The 20,523-nt window shown below is 41.5% G+C and overlaps 2 protein-coding genes across 4 annotated transcripts; both read left to right on the forward strand.

Moving 5' to 3' along the window:
• The first annotated feature begins 688 nt into the window (after positions 1–688).
• On the forward strand, positions 689–2,487 carry LOC135551428 (transmembrane protein 238-like). Of its 3 annotated transcripts, none has more exons than XM_064982642.1 (3): positions 689–773; positions 1,450–1,840; positions 2,066–2,487. In XM_064982642.1, the coding sequence occupies exon 2, from the start codon at positions 1,496–1,498 to the stop codon at positions 1,811–1,813; it is 318 nt and encodes a 105-aa protein (XP_064838714.1). In that variant the 5' UTR covers positions 689–773; positions 1,450–1,495; the 3' UTR covers positions 1,814–1,840; positions 2,066–2,487. The 3 variants fall into 3 exon arrangements, with proteins under 3 accessions (XP_064838714.1, XP_064838716.1, XP_064838715.1); XM_064982644.1 differs by having other exon boundaries at positions 693–773; positions 1,427–1,840; XM_064982643.1 differs by having other exon boundaries at positions 695–773; positions 1,488–1,840.
• Positions 2,488–15,045: 12,558 nt separating this feature from the next.
• Positions 15,046–20,119, forward strand: LOC135551429 (visinin-like). The gene is made up of 3 exons (XM_064982645.1): positions 15,046–15,426; positions 19,799–19,910; positions 20,031–20,119. Exons 1-3 carry the CDS (start codon positions 15,046–15,048, stop codon positions 20,117–20,119), a joined length of 582 nt encoding a protein of 193 aa, XP_064838717.1.
• The last annotated feature ends 404 nt before the right edge of the window (positions 20,120–20,523 follow it).

Genomic DNA, 20,523 nt, shown 5'->3' on the forward strand with positions numbered 1-20,523 from the left:
AATAGACAGGAGGAGGAAGACAAGTTAGTGTCTGTTGCATTCCTCGTGCTTGTCCGAGAATCAGTCATCTTTCATAGGCTGAGTGTTGTTTTGCACATCTGTGATAGGCTACACATGGCAACATTGTAGCATTATAATAAGCACCATCATGGATCATACATTGTACTGAAAGTGTTAAAACAGTCATTAGTCCTTCGACACGGTGATGTCACCAGCTGTAAAACAATTAACTTTAATATTCAAATGCAATTTCGCCATATGAGTTGTATCTAGTAAGTTCACCTGCTCCAAAATCGGTCGCACAAAGCTGAAATGTAGCTAAAGGAAGCCAACTGAAGATACATGTTTTCGCATGAAAGGTCATCGAATCGTTTGCCTTAGTTGTTACCTCGTTCTGCAAAAAAGAAAAGAAAGACGCAAGTTAATACCCATCCGCTCCCCATCAGGTACATTCGTCAGCTTTTCTCCTCAAGGGCACATGCCTACGACTTGTAACGCTTCGGACTTCCTGATGGCTAATGAAAATGTATAATAATTACAGTGAAACTAACTTTATGCCTACTTCATCGTGTCTTCACATACAAATACAGTAATTGATTAATCTTCCAGCCTTATTAGCCTACCAATGATAACCATGTCTTATACAATTTTTGCATACCGTTTGTGGGCGGGGCGCAGGTGAAATTGTGGGAGGGGTAAAGTGGTCGTTGAGAAAAACGCAAAAAAAGTGAAAAGGTGGGATCGAAATCCGGAAGATTACACAACGTGTCCAGGTAGATAACTATTTTTGATAATAATAAAAAAGACATTCAACAATGTCGGATTCGACATCAGTTTCACCAGGTCAAAGTAAAAACATGACACATTTTCTAGACAAAGGGCAACTTGTACGCTACCGACCATGGCAAGCCAATGGTTTGAAAACAATGTAGCCTCCCTAGCCTAACTATTTTCTTTGTTCCTTTGGAGTGAACATGTAATTAGTTAGGCTATTTTCATGTTCTAAAATATTGCCTTCCCACTGGTGCGGCCTCAAGTGCAACGTTCAGTTGATTTAGGCTACATTTGGTTGAGTTGTGAGTTAACGTGAAATCATTAAAAAAATGTCATCCTGTCAATGGATTTGGGTTAAAAGGTTGGCTGAAAAAGAAACGAGATTCTCTTACCTTGATGACTTTTGGAAATCCAATTAGTTTTCCACGTTGATTTAAGTTCATTACATTGATTGTTTTGGTCGAAATGTCGTGGAAACATCGTTGATTTAATCCGTTTTGACCAGTGGGTTCCTGTTTGTCCCATACAAACGTTGTTTAAATCTCTGTAACCTAATACCAACCACTTTTATATCTAGCTCATGTAGATGATAAATTATATGTAGCCTTTCATATTCCCTATAATTTATTTTATGCACTTAATCTTTACCCAGGTTTTTTTTGTGTCAACTTGCAGCATCCCAGGTCAGATTTCTGATTCCCTCGTTCTCTCAGGTGTGACCATGGGGCTCTGTGATGGCCTGTCCCACTGTAAACTGGCCCTGGCCTTTGCAGTGCTGATGGACTTGCTGGGTGGCACCGCCTTGCTGGTGGGAGTCTTTGTCCCTCTGAATATCAAAGGCAGGGACTTTGGGGACCTCCTGGTGTACACAGGAGCACTGTTCGTGCTCATGTCCCTGGGGGGCTGGGTGCTGTGGTACAGCGGAAACATTGACGGCCTCGTCTCCAGCAAAGAGCTTGGCCACATCGGCACCACCGTGGACCGGCTGGCCCGCACCCTCAGCCGCAAGATGCATATCCATCGCCACAGGGGGCCTTAGGGCTGTGGCAACTGGCCATAAAAGCAGGTAAGTTACGTTACTAGGGACATGAATCATGGGTTATAGGCCAAAACATTTCCTACATTATACTTAAAGGGCTCATCTGTGAAAGAGACCTTGTTCCCAGCATGACTCCCTTACATAAAATAAACACGCCACCAGACATGCTATTTGTGATTCATCGACTCGGCAGGATCTAAAATAATTAATTGATTTGTAACCTCTCGCTCTCTCCACCTCTTCTCTCAATAGGCTTTCCATCTACACATTGGTGGGTGGATGCCAGACATGCATTGGATCAATCACCCCCAATCTCCCCTCACATGGAACAACTTCTATAGTTCTTGTGCTAGTGCAGTATTTTACATTTTATTCTGAGACTTGTGTCCAGCAGTAATGTGCGACGGGTAATTAGCACTGTTTAATGCCAAGCAGTTGAAATGCACTCACCGAGCATGTTATGTCCCCTGTATATTACAAACTATTCATGTCCAAAGTTTTTAAAACATTTTTTATTAAAAAGAATAATGTATTTATTCATCTGTTACATCTGGCCTAGTGGATGTGATTTAACATTTCTTGTGTGGTGTGATTTCATTTAGAAAAATGGCCTTACACTCAATCATTTTCATTTAGTTATTTTGCTAATAAATGTTTCCTTGTGTGAACTTCTTCAGGCTCTTTGAATTATTTTGGAATATAGGTTTACTAGTAATGTAAATTGTTTAGAATGGTAGCCCTGCAGCGTGAATGTAATCCATTGTATTTTACATTTCCGGGAGGCGTAATTGTAGTATTTTCAGTCTCTCCAACCATTCCCTCTTATCTTGGGACAGTTCCTATTGTGAACTGTAGATGGAGACAAACAGATTTACTCTCAGGTCCCCACAAGGAGTGTACAGTGTGTACGTCACAGGAGGCCACAGAGGGGAGGACAGCTCATAATAATGGCTGTAATGGATTGGTATCGAAACGCACAAGAAACCATATGTTTGATATGTTCGATTACCATTCCATTTTAGTCCGTTCCAGCCATGGCTATGAGCCCGTCCTCCCCAGTTAAGGTGTGTGCCATCAACCTCTTGTGATGTGCATTATGTACCAGCAGACCTGTTAGGACTGACATTCTTATTCAACCAAATCGCACAGCATACATTGTAAGCACACTTCAGAACCTACATGCACACAATGCATATTCCATCGTAGAGACACAGCAACATAAGTATCTATGACTACTATTCAATTCAAGGGGCTTTAATGGCATGGGAAACATGTGTTAACATTGCCAAAGCAAGTGAGGTAGATATTATAGAAAAGTGAAATAAAACAATACAAATTAACAGTAAACATTACACATACAGAAGTTTCAAAACAATAAAGACATTACAAATGTCATATTATATAGACTATCCCTACCACTATGCAGAGGTCGATATTCATAATTGTACTCTAGCTTCTGTGTCCTGTGTATGACCACAATTTGGTTTGCCAATAAGAGAAAAAATGGGAGCTTTTGTTTTACTACTTAAACAAAAATGAATTAGCTTTATATTGAGGGGGCTCAAATGAAGTTTATTGCTATGATATTCAGAGGATACCGTCCAACAACTGATATCCTGTAAATCTGGCAAGAAGTATGATATTATATTCATAACAACAGGCTTAACGGAAGGCAGGGGAGAGAAAATGGACTATCCTGGACATAGGAGGTTGGTGGCATTTTATTTGGGGAGGATGGGCTGATGGTAATGGCTGGAGCAGAATAGGTGGAATGGTATCAAATACATGAAACAATGGTTTGATGCCATTCCATTAATGCTGTGCCAGCCATTATTATGAGCCATTTTCCCCTCAGCACCCTCCACTGCTCCTGGAAGAAGAGAAAATAGTTATGTCCTGCCAAATTTAGAGGGGTCTTTGACTTGTGGTCTACAAGAGGGTGTTTCCTCATAAGCTGGGTAATGAGTTGGTGTAGCAGATAATTATCATGTACTCTCAAGCATGTTCTGTACCTCATAGATGTATGCTGGGTGACCTAATAAAAAGAAATGTAACTAGGCAAGTCAGTTGAGAACAAATTCTTATTTACAATGACAGCCTAGGAACAGTGGGTTAAACGGCCTTGTTCAGGGGCAGAACGACAGATTTTTACCTTGTCAGTTCCGAGGATATGATCTAGCAAACTTTCGGTTACTGGCCTAGCTGGCCCGACACTCTAACCACAAGGCTACCTATAATAGAAGTGCATATCTGGGCTAGTACATATATGAATGTGAGATCAGTGTTATGCTTTGTCTGGATCAACACTTAAGTGGATAGTTCACCTAAATGACAAATCTACACAATAGTATGGGTCAGCAATCAAAAATATACACTCACCGGCCAGTTTATTAGGTACAGGAACCGGATCGGACCCGCCTTTTGCCTCCAGAACAGTCTGCATTCTTTGGGGCTTGGACACTACAAGGTGTCAGAAACGTTCCAAAGGGATGTGGGTCCATCCTGACGAGATGGCAACACGCAGTTGCTGCAGATTGGACGGCGGTACATTCATGCTGCGTACAGCCCGTTCCATCTCATCCTAAAGATGATCTATTGGGTTCGTTCAGCAACAATGTTCAGATACCCTGTGGCGTTCTATCGTTGCTCAATTGGGGGACCTAACGTGTGCCCGGAAAACATTCCTCACCAGCCTGTACCTTTGACAGCAGACAGGATGGGTCGGTCCATGGACTCATGCTGCTTACGCCAAAGCTTGACTCTGCCATCAGCTTGACGCAAAAAGAACTGAGTTTTGTCAGACCAGACACTGTCGTGTGTGAAAAGCCCAGGAGGGTGGCCATTTCTGAGATACTAGATCCGGCGCACCTGGCACCTATGATCATACCACGCACAGAGTCGCTTAGGTCACTCGTTTTGCCCTTTTAACATTCAATCGAACAGTAACTGAAGGCCTCGATCGCTGTGTGCTTGCCACGGCCACGTTACTCACTGTCTGTAGAAATGGTTAATTAATTAATTATGGTCTTCAATTTAATCATGGCCTTAAATGAAGATCATGATTAGTCTAATCCGGTATTTAAGAGCTGGGCTGTAACAAAAGGGCTGTACCTAAAACCTGCCCAGTCTGAGGTCAGGAATGTAGTTGCCTATATAGCCTGTCCTGCCCTGGCTAGTTCGTTCCACGTTCCATTGTTGTGATCCAATTGCCAGCTATTTTTATAACCCTAGCTATATTTACCATAGCATGTACAGTGGGGCAAAAAAGTATTTAGTCAGCCACCAATTGTGCAAGTTCTCCCACTTAAAAAGATGAGAGAGGCCTGTAATTTTCATCATAGGTACACTTCAACTATGACAGATAAAATGAGAAAGAAAATCCAGAAAATCACATTGTAGGATTTTTCATGATTTTTTTTGCAAATTATGGTGGAAAATAAGTATTTGGTCACCTACAAACAAGCAAGATTTCTGGCTCTCACAGACCTGTAACTTCTTCTTGAAGAGGCTCTTCTGTCCTCCACTCGTTACCTGTATTAATTGCACCTGTTTGAACTTGTTATCAGTACAAACTCCACTATGGCCAAGACCAAAGAGCTGTCAAAGGACACCAGAAACAAAATTGTAGACCTGCACCAGGCTGGGAAGATTGAATCTGCAATAGGTAAGCAGCTTGGTTTGAAGAAATCAACTGTGGGAGCAATTATTAGGAAATGGAAGACATACAAGACCACTGATAATCTCCCTCGATCTGGGGCTCCACGCAAGATCTCACCTCCTGGGGTCAAAATGATCACAAGAACGGTGAGCAAAAATCCCAGAACCACACGGGGGGACCTAGTGAATGACCTGCAGAGAGCTGGGACCAAAGTAACAAAGCCTACCATCAGTAACACACTTCGCCGCCAGGGACTCAAATCCTGCAGTGCCAGACGTGTCCCCCTGCTTAAGCCAGTACATGTCCAGGCCTTTCTGAAGTTTACTAGAGAGCATTTGGATGATCCAGAAGAAGATTGGGAGAATGTCATATGGTCAGATGACACCAAAATAGAACGTTTTGGTAAAAACTCAACTCGTGTTTGGAGGACAAAGAATGCTGAGTTGCATCCAAAGAACACCATACTTACTGTGAAGCATGGGGGTGGAAACATCATGCTTTGGGGCTGTTTTTCTGCAAAGGGACCAGGACGACTGATCCATGTAAAGGAAAGAATGAATGGGGCCATGTATCGTGAGATTTTGAGTGAAAACCTCCTTCCATCAGCAAGGGCATTGAAGATGAAACGTGGCTGGGTCTTTCAGCATGACAATGATCCCAAACACACCGCCCGGGCAACGAAGGAGTGGCTTCGTAAGAAGTATTTCAAGGTCCTGGAGGGGCCTAGCCAGTCTCCAGATCTCAACCCCATAGAAAATCTTTGGAGGGAGTTGAAATTCCGTGTTGCCCAGCACAGCCCCAAAACATCACTGCTCTAGAGGAGATCTGCATGGAGGAATGGGCCAAAATACCAGCAACAGTGTGTGAAAACCTTGTGAAGACTTACAGAAAACGTTTGACCTCTGTCATTGCCAACAAAGGGTATATAACAAAGTATTGAGATAAACTTTTGTTATTGACCAAATACTTATTTTCCACCATAATTTGCAAATAAATTCATTAAAAATCCTACAATGTGATTTTCTGGATTTTTTGTTCTCATTTTGTCTGTCATAGTTGAAGTGTACCTATGATGAAAATTACATGCCTCTCTCATCTTTTTAAGTGGGAGAACTTGCACAATTGGTGGCTGACTAAATACTTTTTTGCCCACTGTATCTTTGACAAACAGACTAATAGGATGGATGGCATGGCCATTCGATCACTTTGGCACCACTCTGTCTTGACATAAACCATCACCTCCTAAGCCTCCATAGCCTCTCCTCTGTCTATCTCTCCGTCAATCAAAAGATCCCTTCACTAGCACGGCCGGCCCGCCATCCACTCAGCCTAAACCTTGATTTAGAGCAAAGGTTAGATTGGTCTCGGGGCAGCAGCTTTACTGGCTCAGAGAGTTGAGGGGGGCGTCAAACACACTTAATCCAATAACCAGGGGCTCTTGGCAAAGTATATTTCTAGCCGAGGGAAAAATCCCCTCTTTAAAATAGATGGATGGACAAAACAAGTAGGGGGAGGGTGTGTGTCAGGCCAGGGGGATCACAATGGATAAAGTGTGTGTGGACAAAGTGGAATGTGAGGACAAGACTGTAGCTGAAGAGTGGTACTATGCCACCCTGTTTTAAGGCGATCTGTGCCTCTGTCCATGGGTGTTCTGGCCATCTGAACGTTTAAGTAGTTTGAGTTCATTTACAGGTGAATTCGGGGACTGATGGTAACACACACGTCTTGGTGCCTGTCTATCCAGACGTCTCTCTTGATGTGGTTGATCAAATGGAATCCAGGTTATCAGGTTAAAGGTATGATGTTGTTTCACACATACAACAATCAAGCACATAGACAATAAATAGACAATAAATAGACAAGAAACATAATCAGTATCCTTGATGCTACCTCCTATTGTTGTGCCTTTGAGCAAGGCACTTAACCCCCCTAAAACTGCACCAGAGGAACTCACTGAAAATTGGTTACATGTACAGTGGGGCAAAAAAGTATTTAGTCAGTCACCAATTGTGCAAGTTCTCCCACATAAAAAGATGAGAGAGGCCTGTAATTTTCATCATAGGTACACTTCAACTATGACAGACAAAATGAGAAAAAAATCCAGAAAATCACATTGTAGGATTTTTTATGAATTTATTTGCAGATTATGGTGGAAAATAAGTATTTGGTCACCTACAAACAAGCAAGATTTCTGGCTCTCACAGACCTGTTAAGAGGCTCCTCTGCCCTCCACTCATTACCTGTGTAAACACAGCCTTTCTGTATTAGATTCTAAACACAGTGTTGAAATCCAAACTCTCATACTGTATATAGAACCATCTTTTTCAAGATGTTTATAAATTGACCACTTCACAGTGTTGGGTCCCTATGACACACTGTGGGTTTTGAAAATGAATATTGTCTCAGACAATCAACCAATAACACTAAGCATTACAGGTGGAGTATGGAAAAGGCCAGAGAAAACAAGGGAGAAAGAGAAAACTGGTTAACCAAATCAATAAAAACGTGGCCCCTCCAGAGGGTTATAATACAAAGCAGGAATAATGAGTTAGCCAACTTTGATAAACAACCAGAAATAACTATTGATTTTCTGGTTTATTAAACTTAGTTATGTGTTTTTGGTTGTCGACTCAATTAGACTATACGCATTTCAAACATATATATATATAAATATATTTTTTTAAAGTTAATTCAGAATGTTTATGCAAAGTTTGATGGCTAACACATTGATCCTGCTTTGTTGTAAACCCCTCTGGTCCTAGTGATAAACAGAGGTAGACAGAGGTGGCGAAACCTCCAGCTATCAAGGCCCATCCTTCTTTTATGTATGGCTGTCATGGTTGTCAACCAGTGTCAACCAGTGGCGGCCACACATTATACTTATACCCAGTCATTATACTTATACCCAGTGACGGCCACACCTGTTTAGCTATAAAAAAAAAAAAAAAATTAAAAAAAAAATATATATATATATATATATATATATATATATACAAATATACAAAAAAGTATTTAGTCAGCCACCAATTGTGCAAGTTCTCCCACTTAAAAAGACGAGAGAGACCTGTAATTTTCATCATAGGTACACTTCAACTATGACAGACAAAATGAGAACAAAAAATCCAGAAAATCACATTGTAGGATTTTAATGAATTTATTTGCAAATTATGGTGAAAATAAGTATTTGGTCAATAACAAAAGTTTCTCAATACTTTGTTATATACCCTTTGTTGGCAATGACAGAGGTCAAACGTTTTCTGTAAGTCTTCACAAGGTTTTCACACACTGTTGCTGGTATTTTGGCCAATTCCTCCATGCAGATCTCCTCTAGAGCAGCGATGTTTTGGGACTGTTGCCGGGCAACACGGACTTTCAACTCCCTCCAAAGATTTTCTATGGGGTTGAGATCTGGAGACTGGCTAGGCCACTCCAGGACTGTGAAATGCTTCTTACGAAGCCACTCCTTCGTTGCCCGGGCGGTGTGTTTGGGATCATTGTCATGCTGAAAGACCCAGCCACGTTTCATCTTCAATGCCCTTGCTGATGGAAGGATGATTTCACTCAAAATCTCACAATACATGGCCCCATTCATTCTTTCCTTTACACGGATCAGTCGTCCTGGTCCCTTTGCAGAAAAACAGCCCCAAAGCATGATGTTTCCACCCCCATGCTTCACAGTAGGTATGGTGTTCTTTGGATGCAACTCAGCATTCTTTGTCCTCCAAACACGATGAGTTGAGTTTTTACCAAAAAGTTATATTTTGGTTTCATCTGACCATATGACATTCTCCCAATCTTCTTCTGGATCATCCAAATGCTCTCTAGCAAACTTCAGACGGGCCTGGACATGTACTGGCTTAAGCAGGGGGACACGTCTGGCACTGCAGGATTTGAGTCCCTGGCGGCAAAGTGTGTTACTGATGGTAGGCTTTGTTACTTTGGTCCCAGCTCTCTGCAGGTCATTCACTAGGTCCCCCCGTGAGGTTCTGGGATTTTTGCTCACCGTTCTTGTGATCATTTTGACCCCACGGGGTGAGATCTTGCGTGGAGCCCCAGATCGAGGGAGATTGTCAGTGGTCTTGTGTCTTCCATTTCCTAATAATTGCTCCCACAGTTGATTTCTTCAAACCAAGCTGCTTACCTATTGCAGATTCAGTCTTCCCAGCCTGGTGCAGGTCTACAATTTTGTTTCTGGTGTCCTTTGACAGCTCCTTGGTCTTGGCCATAGTGGAGTTTGGAGTGTGACTGTTTGAGGTTGTAGACAGGTGTCTTTTATACTGATAACAAGTTCAAACAGGTGCCATTAATACAGGTAACGAGTGGAAGACAGAGGAGCCTCTTAATAAAGAAGAAGTTACAGGTCTGTGAGAGCCAGAAATCTTGCTTGTTTGTAGGTGACCAAATACTTATTTTCCACCATAATTTGCAAATAAATTCAGTAAAAATCCTACAATGTGATTTTCTGCAGAAACAAAATCACATTTTGTCTGTCATAGTTGAAGTGGACCTATGATAACCATTACAGGCCTCTCTCATCTTTTTAAGTGGGAGAACTTGCACAATTGGTGGCTGACTAAATACTTTTTTGCCCCACTGTATATATATATAAATACAGTACCAGTACACAGTCAAATGTTTAGACACACCTACTCATTCAAGGGGTTTTCTTTAATTTTACTATTTTCTACATTGTAGAATAATAGTGAAGACATCAAAACCATGGAATAACACATATGGAATCATGTAGTAACCAAAAAAAGTGTTATAATAAATACAAATATATTTTACATTTGAGATTCTTCAAAGTAGCCACCCTTTGCCTTAATGACAGCTTTGCACACTCTTGGGATTCTCCCAACCAGCTTCACCTGGAATGCTTTTCCAACAATCTTGAAGGAGTTCCCACATAAGCTGAGGAGTTGTTGGCTGCTTTTCCTTCACTCTGCAGTCCAACTCATATCAAACCATCTCAATTGGGTTGAGGTTGGGTGATTGTGGAGGGCAGGTTATCTGAAGCAGCACTCCATCATTCTCCTTCTTGGTATACATTTTCATCATTGAATATTGTAAGAGCTTTCATTGTGTGCTTATATGCTACTTTTATTTATCCTACGCTTCTGACTTGGTGTACAGGGAGAATACTGTAAGAACGGCCCATGTTCTGAATTCTGTTGCTGTACTTTTCAAAAGTGCTGAACAAATAGTTATATTGACTACGTCCGCCCTAGCTCGCTCATTAAAGTTTTAATCGAAATTACAGATATTTTCTTATCCGCTTGTCGTCCACTTATTCCATAGTTTGCTCAATTGTATTGTTTAGTGTTGTGTTGGCTTCGCTGGCATGCATACAAAAACAAATTGGGGAGTTTGCCCCACCAACATTTACATGCTAAAATCGTCACTGGTTATACCAACTCTAACTAAATTGGGGAAGTTATGAGGATTCTACCAAAAATATAATGCACATTTTCTTTCAGGCAGTTTCACCTCAGCAGGTGGTGGACTACGGCTTATGGGTCATAGGTCAGGTAAGTGCACTTAAGTCCCCTGGATCAAAGACAGGGGGGGTCAATTATCACTAACTCGTCTTAGGTCTGTAAGACCCAAGAACCTGAAGGTTTAGCCCTTTCTAATTACGGGGGAAGAATAGGTTACCTGTGTGTTATTGACATACTGAATCTCTTTGTTTGTGAGACCACCCTTTACTATTTTGTCGGTTTCTAACTTAAAAGTGGTGTACATGATGGAAAGAGGGGGTTTATGCACATCTTAAATAGTAACAGGAGCTCGACAAAAATATCGACATCTTATCCACCAACTGGACGGGTTGAAAAGCCAAAACAAGGTCAAAAGAAAATCCATAGGAGAAGAAACTAACTTAATCCACCCAAATAGAAATAGTACATTGACAAAACCAAATCAGAATGACCACTTCTTACTTCTTTCAAATCTCCATATCTCCCTTCTCGGGCTCCAGGGCCTCAGAGGGTGGTACGGCTTGTGACAATATTTCATGTAACTCCTCCGCCAAGAAATCTTTCAGTCCCATGAACCACTCCGCCGCATCCACAATGATATCCATCTTCCTGGACCTCCTCTCCACCTTGGCAGTGCCATTAATCACTATCGCTATAAAGGCCACAAAGTCCACCGTCTTAACCTTTAAAATGCCTTGGGTCCTGCTGTTGAAAGGAAACCCCTGCAGCATGCAGTGAAGGCCTATCCACCGCCACGGACTCTTCAGGAGCACCATTCAAACCCTCGAACCTTTTAACAGCTGCTGCATATGAAATGCTCTGGACAGCACCGACTTTGGCCACCTCATTCTCTTTCACCCTTGTCGGGCATTCCAAAGACATTGCTTCATGGTTCCCACCACAATTGCAACATGTCACATTTTCCTCACTTTTAAAAGACATGATATGATCTTTTCTACAACTTGGACATCTCTGCTTCTCCCTCCTGCAAACACTTGAAAAATGACCAAAAGCTTTACAAGGATCACACTGCATTGGTCTTGGGATACATTTTTCATCTCTTCAAAATCGACTTCCCACGAGACGCCAGATATAAACCCCTTGAGGTGTGCCCTGTTACGAAGAGACAGACATGACACCTCAAACTTAGCAAATTTGGGGAGACGCACATTTCTTCCGATCCGCAGAAGGACAAAAAAATCGAAACAAGCCCACCTCTCGTGACCCTCACAGCCTTCACTTTACCCAGCATTCTCTCCGCCAATTTGGATATCTCAAATGGTTTCTTCAAGATTGGTAATCTGCTCAGCTTCTCCTCATTAAGAAACGGTACTTCTACTAGATACGAAGGGACACTCATCACTGTACACTACTTTTGCTACACTAATTCTCCTCGGGTCTACCGCCATTCGATCCAGAATCCACTTCATCGTCCACTTCCGCCTTCTTTTCCCCACCAAGTGTCTCCCAGACCATGCTCAAAGTCGAAGATCTACATCAAAAAAGGAATCTTTGCTCACTGTTATGCTGCTCCCAAACATGATGATTTAATAAAGCTATCATGGTGATTTAACAACGCTAATGTGGTCATTTACCATGAAGGCGATTTGAATAAAGCTTGAAGCTTTATTAAATCACCTCATCTGGGAACCACGAAACAGCGAGCAGACATTCAATTGTTTCTATGTTGGTGTACATAGTTGAACATGTTTGACCAAACCCTCTACTTAAGTGGGATCCTAACTGACTAAAGCACCTAAACCATAAAAACGGACCTACGGTTGGCTATCTAGGAACTGCTAACAATGTGTTGAGAAATGGTTGCATGGCCCCTATACACTAACTTCTGACATCTATAAAAACAGCTCATCCCTATAAGACCGTTGTTGTTTTGTTCTTATTCAACTCAAGTGTTGATAACGGACAACAAGTCTTAGTGAAGAAGGTAAAAGCTAGAGTCAATAACTACACAGCAACCTATGTGGATAAAACGCTCATGGCGAAAGATTTAAAACAATTTAATTGTTTAAAGTTGTTTGAACTTTGCTTGTTAAGACAGGGCAATAGAAAAAATAAGGACATATTATGACGTATGATATTATGACGTGACACGGACATGACATAAAATATGTTTTAGTGTGTGCTAACGTGTAGGCATGGAATGATCGAGAAACAAAAAGAAGAAGATAAGAAGTTCATTTGGGTGTGTTTGTGGCTTAGCGCCTTAACGATCCTGTATAATTGACTTAGCCCAACCGGCAGGTGCAGCAGGATCCCACTCTGCTCTCTGCTGACCATGAATATCACTTTCATCTTGACTTGTCTCCTCTGAGTCACTCACACAGGTAAGCGTTTGAATTCATCTTTATTTATGTCTATTTATGTCTTTCCTTATTTGTTTCTGTCTATAGTTCTAGCTGTACTCCAAGGAAATTCCTTTTTTGGAGCCAGGGATGGGTTAAATCCCCTTCAAATTTATGTGGAAGATTGGAATTGAATTGATTTTCTTTCTAAATTGAAGGATTAGAACTCCTTTCTGAAAGCATTAGGTTAATATGGACTTTCTCGTTTTTTTGGTATCTACTCAACATACTGTACTCATTTCAGCCATAGTTTTAACTTCTGTTTTAGCACTTTTGAAGCTTCTAATGGTCTCATGTACACCTTTTCTGTACTACACATTACAGCCGTTTTAAAGTTGTATTATCATGAATGTATGCTAGTCCATATTTGAGTCATAGATCAAAGGAATAACCACAGGCTTTCAGTATGATGTTTTTAGTCGACTATGTGTGTTAACACAGTGATCTGTGGAGGCTGGTGGGAGGAGCTATAGGAGGACGGGCTCATTGTAATGGCTGGAATGGAATTCATGGAACGGAGTCAAACGTATGGAAACCACATTTGACTCAGTTTCATTTATTCCATTCCAATACAAACGCATGAGCTGGCAAACACACAGAGAAAAATATTTAGTGTAGAGGTGCTGGCTAACGTTGAATAAGCTATAAAAAAAAATAACAAAGAGAGTCACACACTCCATATATATAACCTCCCAGTCATTTATTGAATAATTGTTATGGCAGAATATATTCAATATGCTGTGGGCTATTGTCTTTAAACAGTTTAGCTCAATTCAATTTGATCAACCTAGCAATTACGACACAACCCTCACTATTGTCATTGGTTGCATTAATTGCACTGTTTGTCTACATAACCTGGACCAAGCGTTCATGACATTACCCTGAAGAAGGCAAATGAATGCTGAAACATTGGTGTTTTTTTACCCAATAAATTTCTGGGAGGTTATATATATATATACAGTGGGGAGAACAAGTATTTGATACACTGCCAATTTTGCAGGTTTTCCTACTTACAAAGCATGTAGAGGTCTGTAATTTTTTTAAATCATAGGTACACTTCAACTGTGAGAGATGGAATCTAAAAGAAAAATCCAGAAAATCACATTGTATGATTTTTAAGTAATTCATTTGCATTTCATTGCATGACATAAGTATTTGATCACCTACCAACCAGTAAGAATTCCGGCTCTCACAGACCTGTTAGTTTTTCTTTTAGAAGCCTGGATGTCGTTCAGGTGTGTGTAAGTGTTGCGTGCGTGTGTAAACTCATTAGCTGACTGTAGCCTTTATCCTAGACCCGATGATTAGGAATGGGTATTTTATGCCTACTAGACGGAGATCACAGAGCACAGATTATGGTTATCATGTCTACGATAACTGTCATCCCGTCACATGCTGGATACACTACTGCAATTAGTTATGGATGGCCCGTTGTGCCCAGGTACTTCTCTTGATGAAAAATGTAAATATTAAAGACATTGGACTCCACTCTGCGATTTGTTAGACTGGAATAACCTTATTAAATTACTTCATTCCTATTTTCATTTAGAGTTGCTTTTCAAGGGGTCAAGTGAAAAGCCTGCTTTACGGAGAGAAGGACCCAGCCTCCCATCTTCTGGATATCGTACATTGTCAGGACATACAAAAAAAAACACACACATCACAGTCCGTGTTGATATACATTTGCCTTTTAAAAGACACAACGGGGCTATTTCTTTCACCTGAAAACACAACATGGGGAATGCCAAGAGCAGCGCCGTTTCCAAGGAGATCCTGGAAGACCTGAAGCTCAGCACCAAGTTCACTGAGACGGAGATCACCCAGTGGTACGAGAGCTTCCAGAAGTCGTGTCCCTCTGGACGTATCACGCCCAAGGAGTTCGAGGTCATCTACAGCCGCTTCTTCCCCGAGAGCAACGCCCAGACTTACGCGCAGCACGTCTTCCGTTCCTTCGACACCAACGACGACGGCACTCTGGACTTCAAGGAGTACATAATTGCGCTGCACCTGACGTCCACGGGCAAGACCACCAGGAAGCTGGAGTGGGCCTTCTCGCTGTTCGACATGGACAAGAACGGATACATCACCAAGTCGGAAGTGACCGAGATCTGCAGCGTAAGTAGTGGGGGAGGAGAAGCGTGGAGTGGATGGGTGGGTGGATAGACAGATCAATAGAGATGACATGCATGTTAGAAACGAATCCCGTTGACTGACGCTTGTCATCTAAATTCAAACCAGCCTTAATCTAGGCCTCTGTATTGGCATTGAGGGGGTTAAAGGTTTAAAGCTGTGTGAGGTTGATTCTGGTCATCAAGTGTCACATGGATGTGCTACTTGGTGATTGACAGAGATGGAGGAGGGGCTGTGGTTAGGGTCTCAGGCAGTATGGAGGAGGGATAAGCCTCAAGCTCTGTTTGCTCTTCTAAGATGTAATACTTGACCCCTGATACTTCTACATACTTCTACCCACAAACCTTTTACCCAGAAATGGGCGAGGCTTACATCAATGGCGTTCAACCATAGGATAAAGCACTATTGTGACCTGGAGGCAGGGATACATTGTTTTGCCTCAGTGTCAATGTCCCTGCGGTGCAGATGAATTCAAGCACTGATACCACTCCACTACAACGTCTGACCGTATTCCCCGGGCCCTGAGGTTAAACTGAAAGGGTGTAGGAGGGAGTGAGGGAATTAGGGAAGGAGGGATAAATGTAGGTTAGGAGAGAATGGGGACTGAGATTGAACAGTGTTTAAGATTTAAAGACACATCTCGCTGTGTCCTTTTGTAACAGAATTGCTTCCGTCCCTCTCCTCTTCCCATCCTGGGCTTGAACCAATGACCCTCTGCACACATCGACAACAATCACCTTCGAAGCATCGTCACCTTATCATTCCACAAAAGCCGCAGTCCTTGCTGAGCAAGGGAAACAACTTACTTCAAGGTCTCAGAGCGAGTGACGTCACCGATTGATACGCTACTAGTGCGCACTGCTAACTAGCTAGCCACTTAACACCGGTTACACTGGGCTGCAGGTCAAGATGTATGTGACACTCACTGTGTGATTATCTCCCATGGCTGTCTGAAAGTAAATCTATGATTTGTTCAAACATGCAAAGGAGGTTGAATACTAAAATTGTGACAGTCCAAATTAAAACGTTTTTTAAACCTATTTCTTATTTGGCCCTTCGAGCCGGAAAAATGCTAAAGAATGACAGTGAGTACCCCAGCCTATAGCGATCATGATGAATCATACAATATTACCAACCAATAACTGAACAGTCAGTGCTTTGCCATGTAAAAGTGACCAATGGCAAACACAACATACTGTATTTTGCTTGGGGTAGTGATGGTTTATATATACACAAACAAACTAAATTTACGCAACATGCAACAATTTCATTGATTTTACTGAGTAACAGTTCATATGAGGAAATCAGTCAATTGAAATAAATTCATTAGGCCCCAATCTATGGATTTCACATGACTTTGAATACAGATATTCATCTGTTGGTCACAGATGCCTTTTTTCTTTTTTTAAATGGGCCTCCCAATGGGCATTCAAATTGACATCGATAAAATGCAATTGTGTTTGTTTCAACACCATGCATACATGGAACGAACAATAATTTAATCTTATTCAATGTTCTGACTCCAAAGCGTGGAGTGCAGGCCACGAAGCATAGGCTGATTTCGATGCACACTGGTGGACTTTCCTGCAGTCAGCATGCCAATTGCACGCCCTATCAAAAAATATGGCATTGTGTTGTGTGACAAAAATGCACATTTTAGAGTGGCCTTTTATTGTCCACAGCACAAGGTGCACCTGTGCAATGATCATGCTGTTTAATAAGCTACTTGATATTCCACACCTGTCAGGTGGATGGATTATCTTGGCAAAGGGGAAATGCTTATCAACAGGGATGTAAACACATTTGTGCATAGAATTTGAGAGAAATAAGCTTATTGTGCATATGGAACATTTCTGGGATATTTTATTTCAGCTCATGAAACAACATTTTCCATTTTGCGTTTATATTTTTGTTTGTGTATATATAGACAGACTCAGTTTGTTCAGAAGGATTTTTTCTATGTGAACTGTAAATGAGAACAAGCTGCTGCTGATTTGTCAGTTCACACCAGTCCTTAGGCTCTAATCTTATTTAAGCTCCCTGTTTACAGTTGAAACTAAAATGTGATTTAGTGTTTTTTGTACCACCGTTTTTCTCTCCAAAATGTTATTTTGATTTTCTTACAAGCCATGGGAACACAATGCGATTTAATCAGAACTAAGGTTCAGATAGGAAGAATATTTATAAATGGTGGATGCTAACATTTGAAATCCCTCAAAACCAATCTACTCAAGGATGTTCAGAGACTTGTCTCAAAGCCACTCCTGCATTGTCTTGGCCGTGTGCTTAGGGTTGTTTTCCTGTTTGAAGGTGAACCTTCACCCCATTTTGAGGTCCTGAGTGCTCTGGAACAGGTTTTCATTGAGGATCTCTCTGCACTTTTCTCCCTTCATCTTTGCTTCAATCCTGACTATTTCCTAGTCCCTGCTGCTGAAAAACATCCCCACAGCATGATGCTGCCACCACCATGTTTCACCGTAGGGATAGTGGCAGGTTTCCTCCAGACGAGAGGCTTGGCATTCAGGCCAAAGAGTTCAATCTTGGTTCCATCAGACCAGCGAATCTTGTTTCTCATAGTCTGAGAGTCTTTAGGTGCCTTTTGGCAAACTCCAAGCGGGCTTTCATGTGCCTTTTACTGAGGAGTGGCTTCTGTCTGGCCACTCTACCATAAAGGCCAGATTGGTGGAGTGCTGCAAAGATGGTTGTCCTTCTGGAAAGTTCTCCCATCTCCACAGAGGAACTCTAGAGCTGTGTCAGAGTGACCATCGGGTTCTTGGTTACCTCCCTGAACAACGCCCTTCTCCCCTGATTGCTCAGTGTGGCCGGGCGGCCAGCTCTAGGAAGAGTCTTGGTGGTTCCAAACTTCTTCCATTTAAGAATGATGGAGGCCACTGTGTTCTTCGGGACCTTCAATGCTGCAGACATTTGTGCCTCAACACAACCCTGTCTCGGAACTCTACGGACAATTTGTTCGACCTCATGGCTTGGTTTCTGCTCTGACATGCACTGTCAACTGTGGGACCTTATATAGACAGGTGTGTGCCTTTCCAAATCATATCCAATCAATTGAATTTGAATTTGTGGAGTCAAGTTGTAGAAACATCTCAAGGATGATCAATGGAAACAGGATGCATCTGAGCTCAATTTCGAGTCTTATAGCAAAGGGTCTGAATACATATGTAAATAAGGTATTTCTGTTTTTTATTATGGGGTGTTGTGGGTAGATTACTGAGGAAATGGTTTTATTTAATCAATTTTAGAACTAGGCTGTAACGTAACAAAATGTGGAAAAGTCAACCGGTCTGAATACTTCCCGAAGGCACTGTATATTCACAGAACGCAAATACATTTTTATTTCTATGTGACTGGTACCTGAGTATTTCATACATTTACATTGTTCAGGAAAGAATACAGTATGTGTTTTTGACTGCTTCGGAGCGATACATTTTCTTTAGCCTTACATTACAGATTATCATTGGATCATTTTCGTAGTACAAACATCAATGTTCCACAGTAATCGCCCGTTTAAAATAATCAGCCCTGGAATATGATTTTATGAGAAGATTAAAAAGAACAGGATTGGGTTGTTCTAAGGATATATTCTCACTGCAGTGATCTGGTGTTTGTAGTTTATATAGGGTGAGAGAATATCCATCACATCCTTTCACAAACACTTCACCCCAACACGCCGCACGCCACATTCCCCACCCCTATTAGTTCCTAAAGTGAATGTGGATAAAAATGGTTCCATAATAATAGTTATTTGTGTTGGACAACATGATTGAATTTAACATTTTGGCGTATTCGGCAGGATTTTCTTTACATATTTGTCAGTAAATCTTCCGTGTTACAGAATAGCCGAGGAAAGTGACATACCATAAAACTTCAATTAAACGTCGCATCTCAAAAAGCCGTCTGCCCCTTTTTAAATAGCCGGGCATCGAAAACACATTTCAGCAAATGAACACCTGCTTCAAATAAACACCAGGTTGAAATGAATTGTTTACGAGATTAGCATGGACACAGCTCCGATATGTGTACAACATTCTGTCATTGTTGCTAGCCATTGCGCCACCAAAAAGAAAATGCAATATCACCGGTACCCTTCTCCATGGTGTTGAAGCGCGAAATGGGGTGCGTATGATAGGCAGTCTAGTCGTTGCAAGTCTGATCTGCGGCGGATTTGTTATTACAATGTTTATACGGGTCCTACTTGTCACAATAAAGTGTGGTCGTCTTTTCAACGTTTTATTGAGTATAAAGGAAATAAACACCTGGCTCAAAAGAAAAGCCTGCCTCGAATAAACACTGTTTCTGTTCAGGGATTGAAGGTATACCATTTTTATGTACCCAACAGGCTATTTTCAAGCTAATTCCCAAGGATGAACAAGCTGAGCTGCCCAATGACGAGAACACACCGGAGAAGAGGGCCAACAAACTCTGGACATTCTTTGAGAAAGAAGACAATGGTGAAGAGAAAAGCGTCTTGTTTAATGTGATTTGACATTTTAACTGTAATATAAACCTGATGATGATGATGATGATGATTCCTATCTGTTTCTTCCTCTTGCTCTCTCTCTCCACCTCAGAGCGAGTTGCAGAAGGAGAGTTCATCAAGGGTGTGATGGACAATGAGGATGCGCTTCGCCTCATTCAATATGAACCTGCCAACAAGTAACCCTCTACTAATAAAGTCCTATGGTCATAGGACATGACCGTAAGAGTTGACCATAGGAGTTGACAAGACAGCACAAACAGATCTGGGATCAGGCTCCTACATTCCACACCCCTATCCTCAATTTACCCATCATAATGCAGAAAGTATTTCGTTTTAATCCCAGTCTAACTTCAATGTTTATCGGACTTCGGTTCAAATAGTATATGTTTTCCTCCAAATACTTTAGCGTGATTGTAAAAACATACCATGTACCCGCAACCCTGGCATTGCAAGCACTATGCTCTACCAACTGAGCTACACGGGACATTACTTTTTACTATATACTGTATACTGGTATTGTTCTTACAATATACTGTTTTGCTGGTACTGTTTTTACTATATACTGGTACTGTTTTTACTATATA

The sequence above is a fragment of the Oncorhynchus masou genome, chromosome 13, assembly GCF_036934945.1.
Source record: "Oncorhynchus masou masou isolate Uvic2021 chromosome 13, UVic_Omas_1.1, whole genome shotgun sequence".
Classification (NCBI taxonomy): domain Eukaryota; kingdom Metazoa; phylum Chordata; class Actinopteri; order Salmoniformes; family Salmonidae; genus Oncorhynchus; species Oncorhynchus masou.

Excerpts from the sequence above, each read along its gene's own strand:
- LOC135551428 (XM_064982642.1), top strand. The coding sequence starts at position 1,496 with ATGGGGCTCTGTGATGGCCTGTCCCACTGTAAACTGGCCCTGGCCTTT.
- LOC135551429 (XM_064982645.1), top strand. The coding sequence starts at position 15,046 with ATGGGGAATGCCAAGAGCAGCGCCGTTTCCAAGGAGATCCTGGAAGAC. Across the intron at positions 15,427-19,798 it reads AAGTGACCGAGATCTGCAGC|GCTATTTTCAAGCTAATTCC; the intron begins GTAAGTAGTGGG and ends TGTACCCAACAG. Across the intron at positions 19,911-20,030 it reads CTTTGAGAAAGAAGACAATG|AGCGAGTTGCAGAAGGAGAG; the intron begins GTGAAGAGAAAA and ends TCTCCACCTCAG.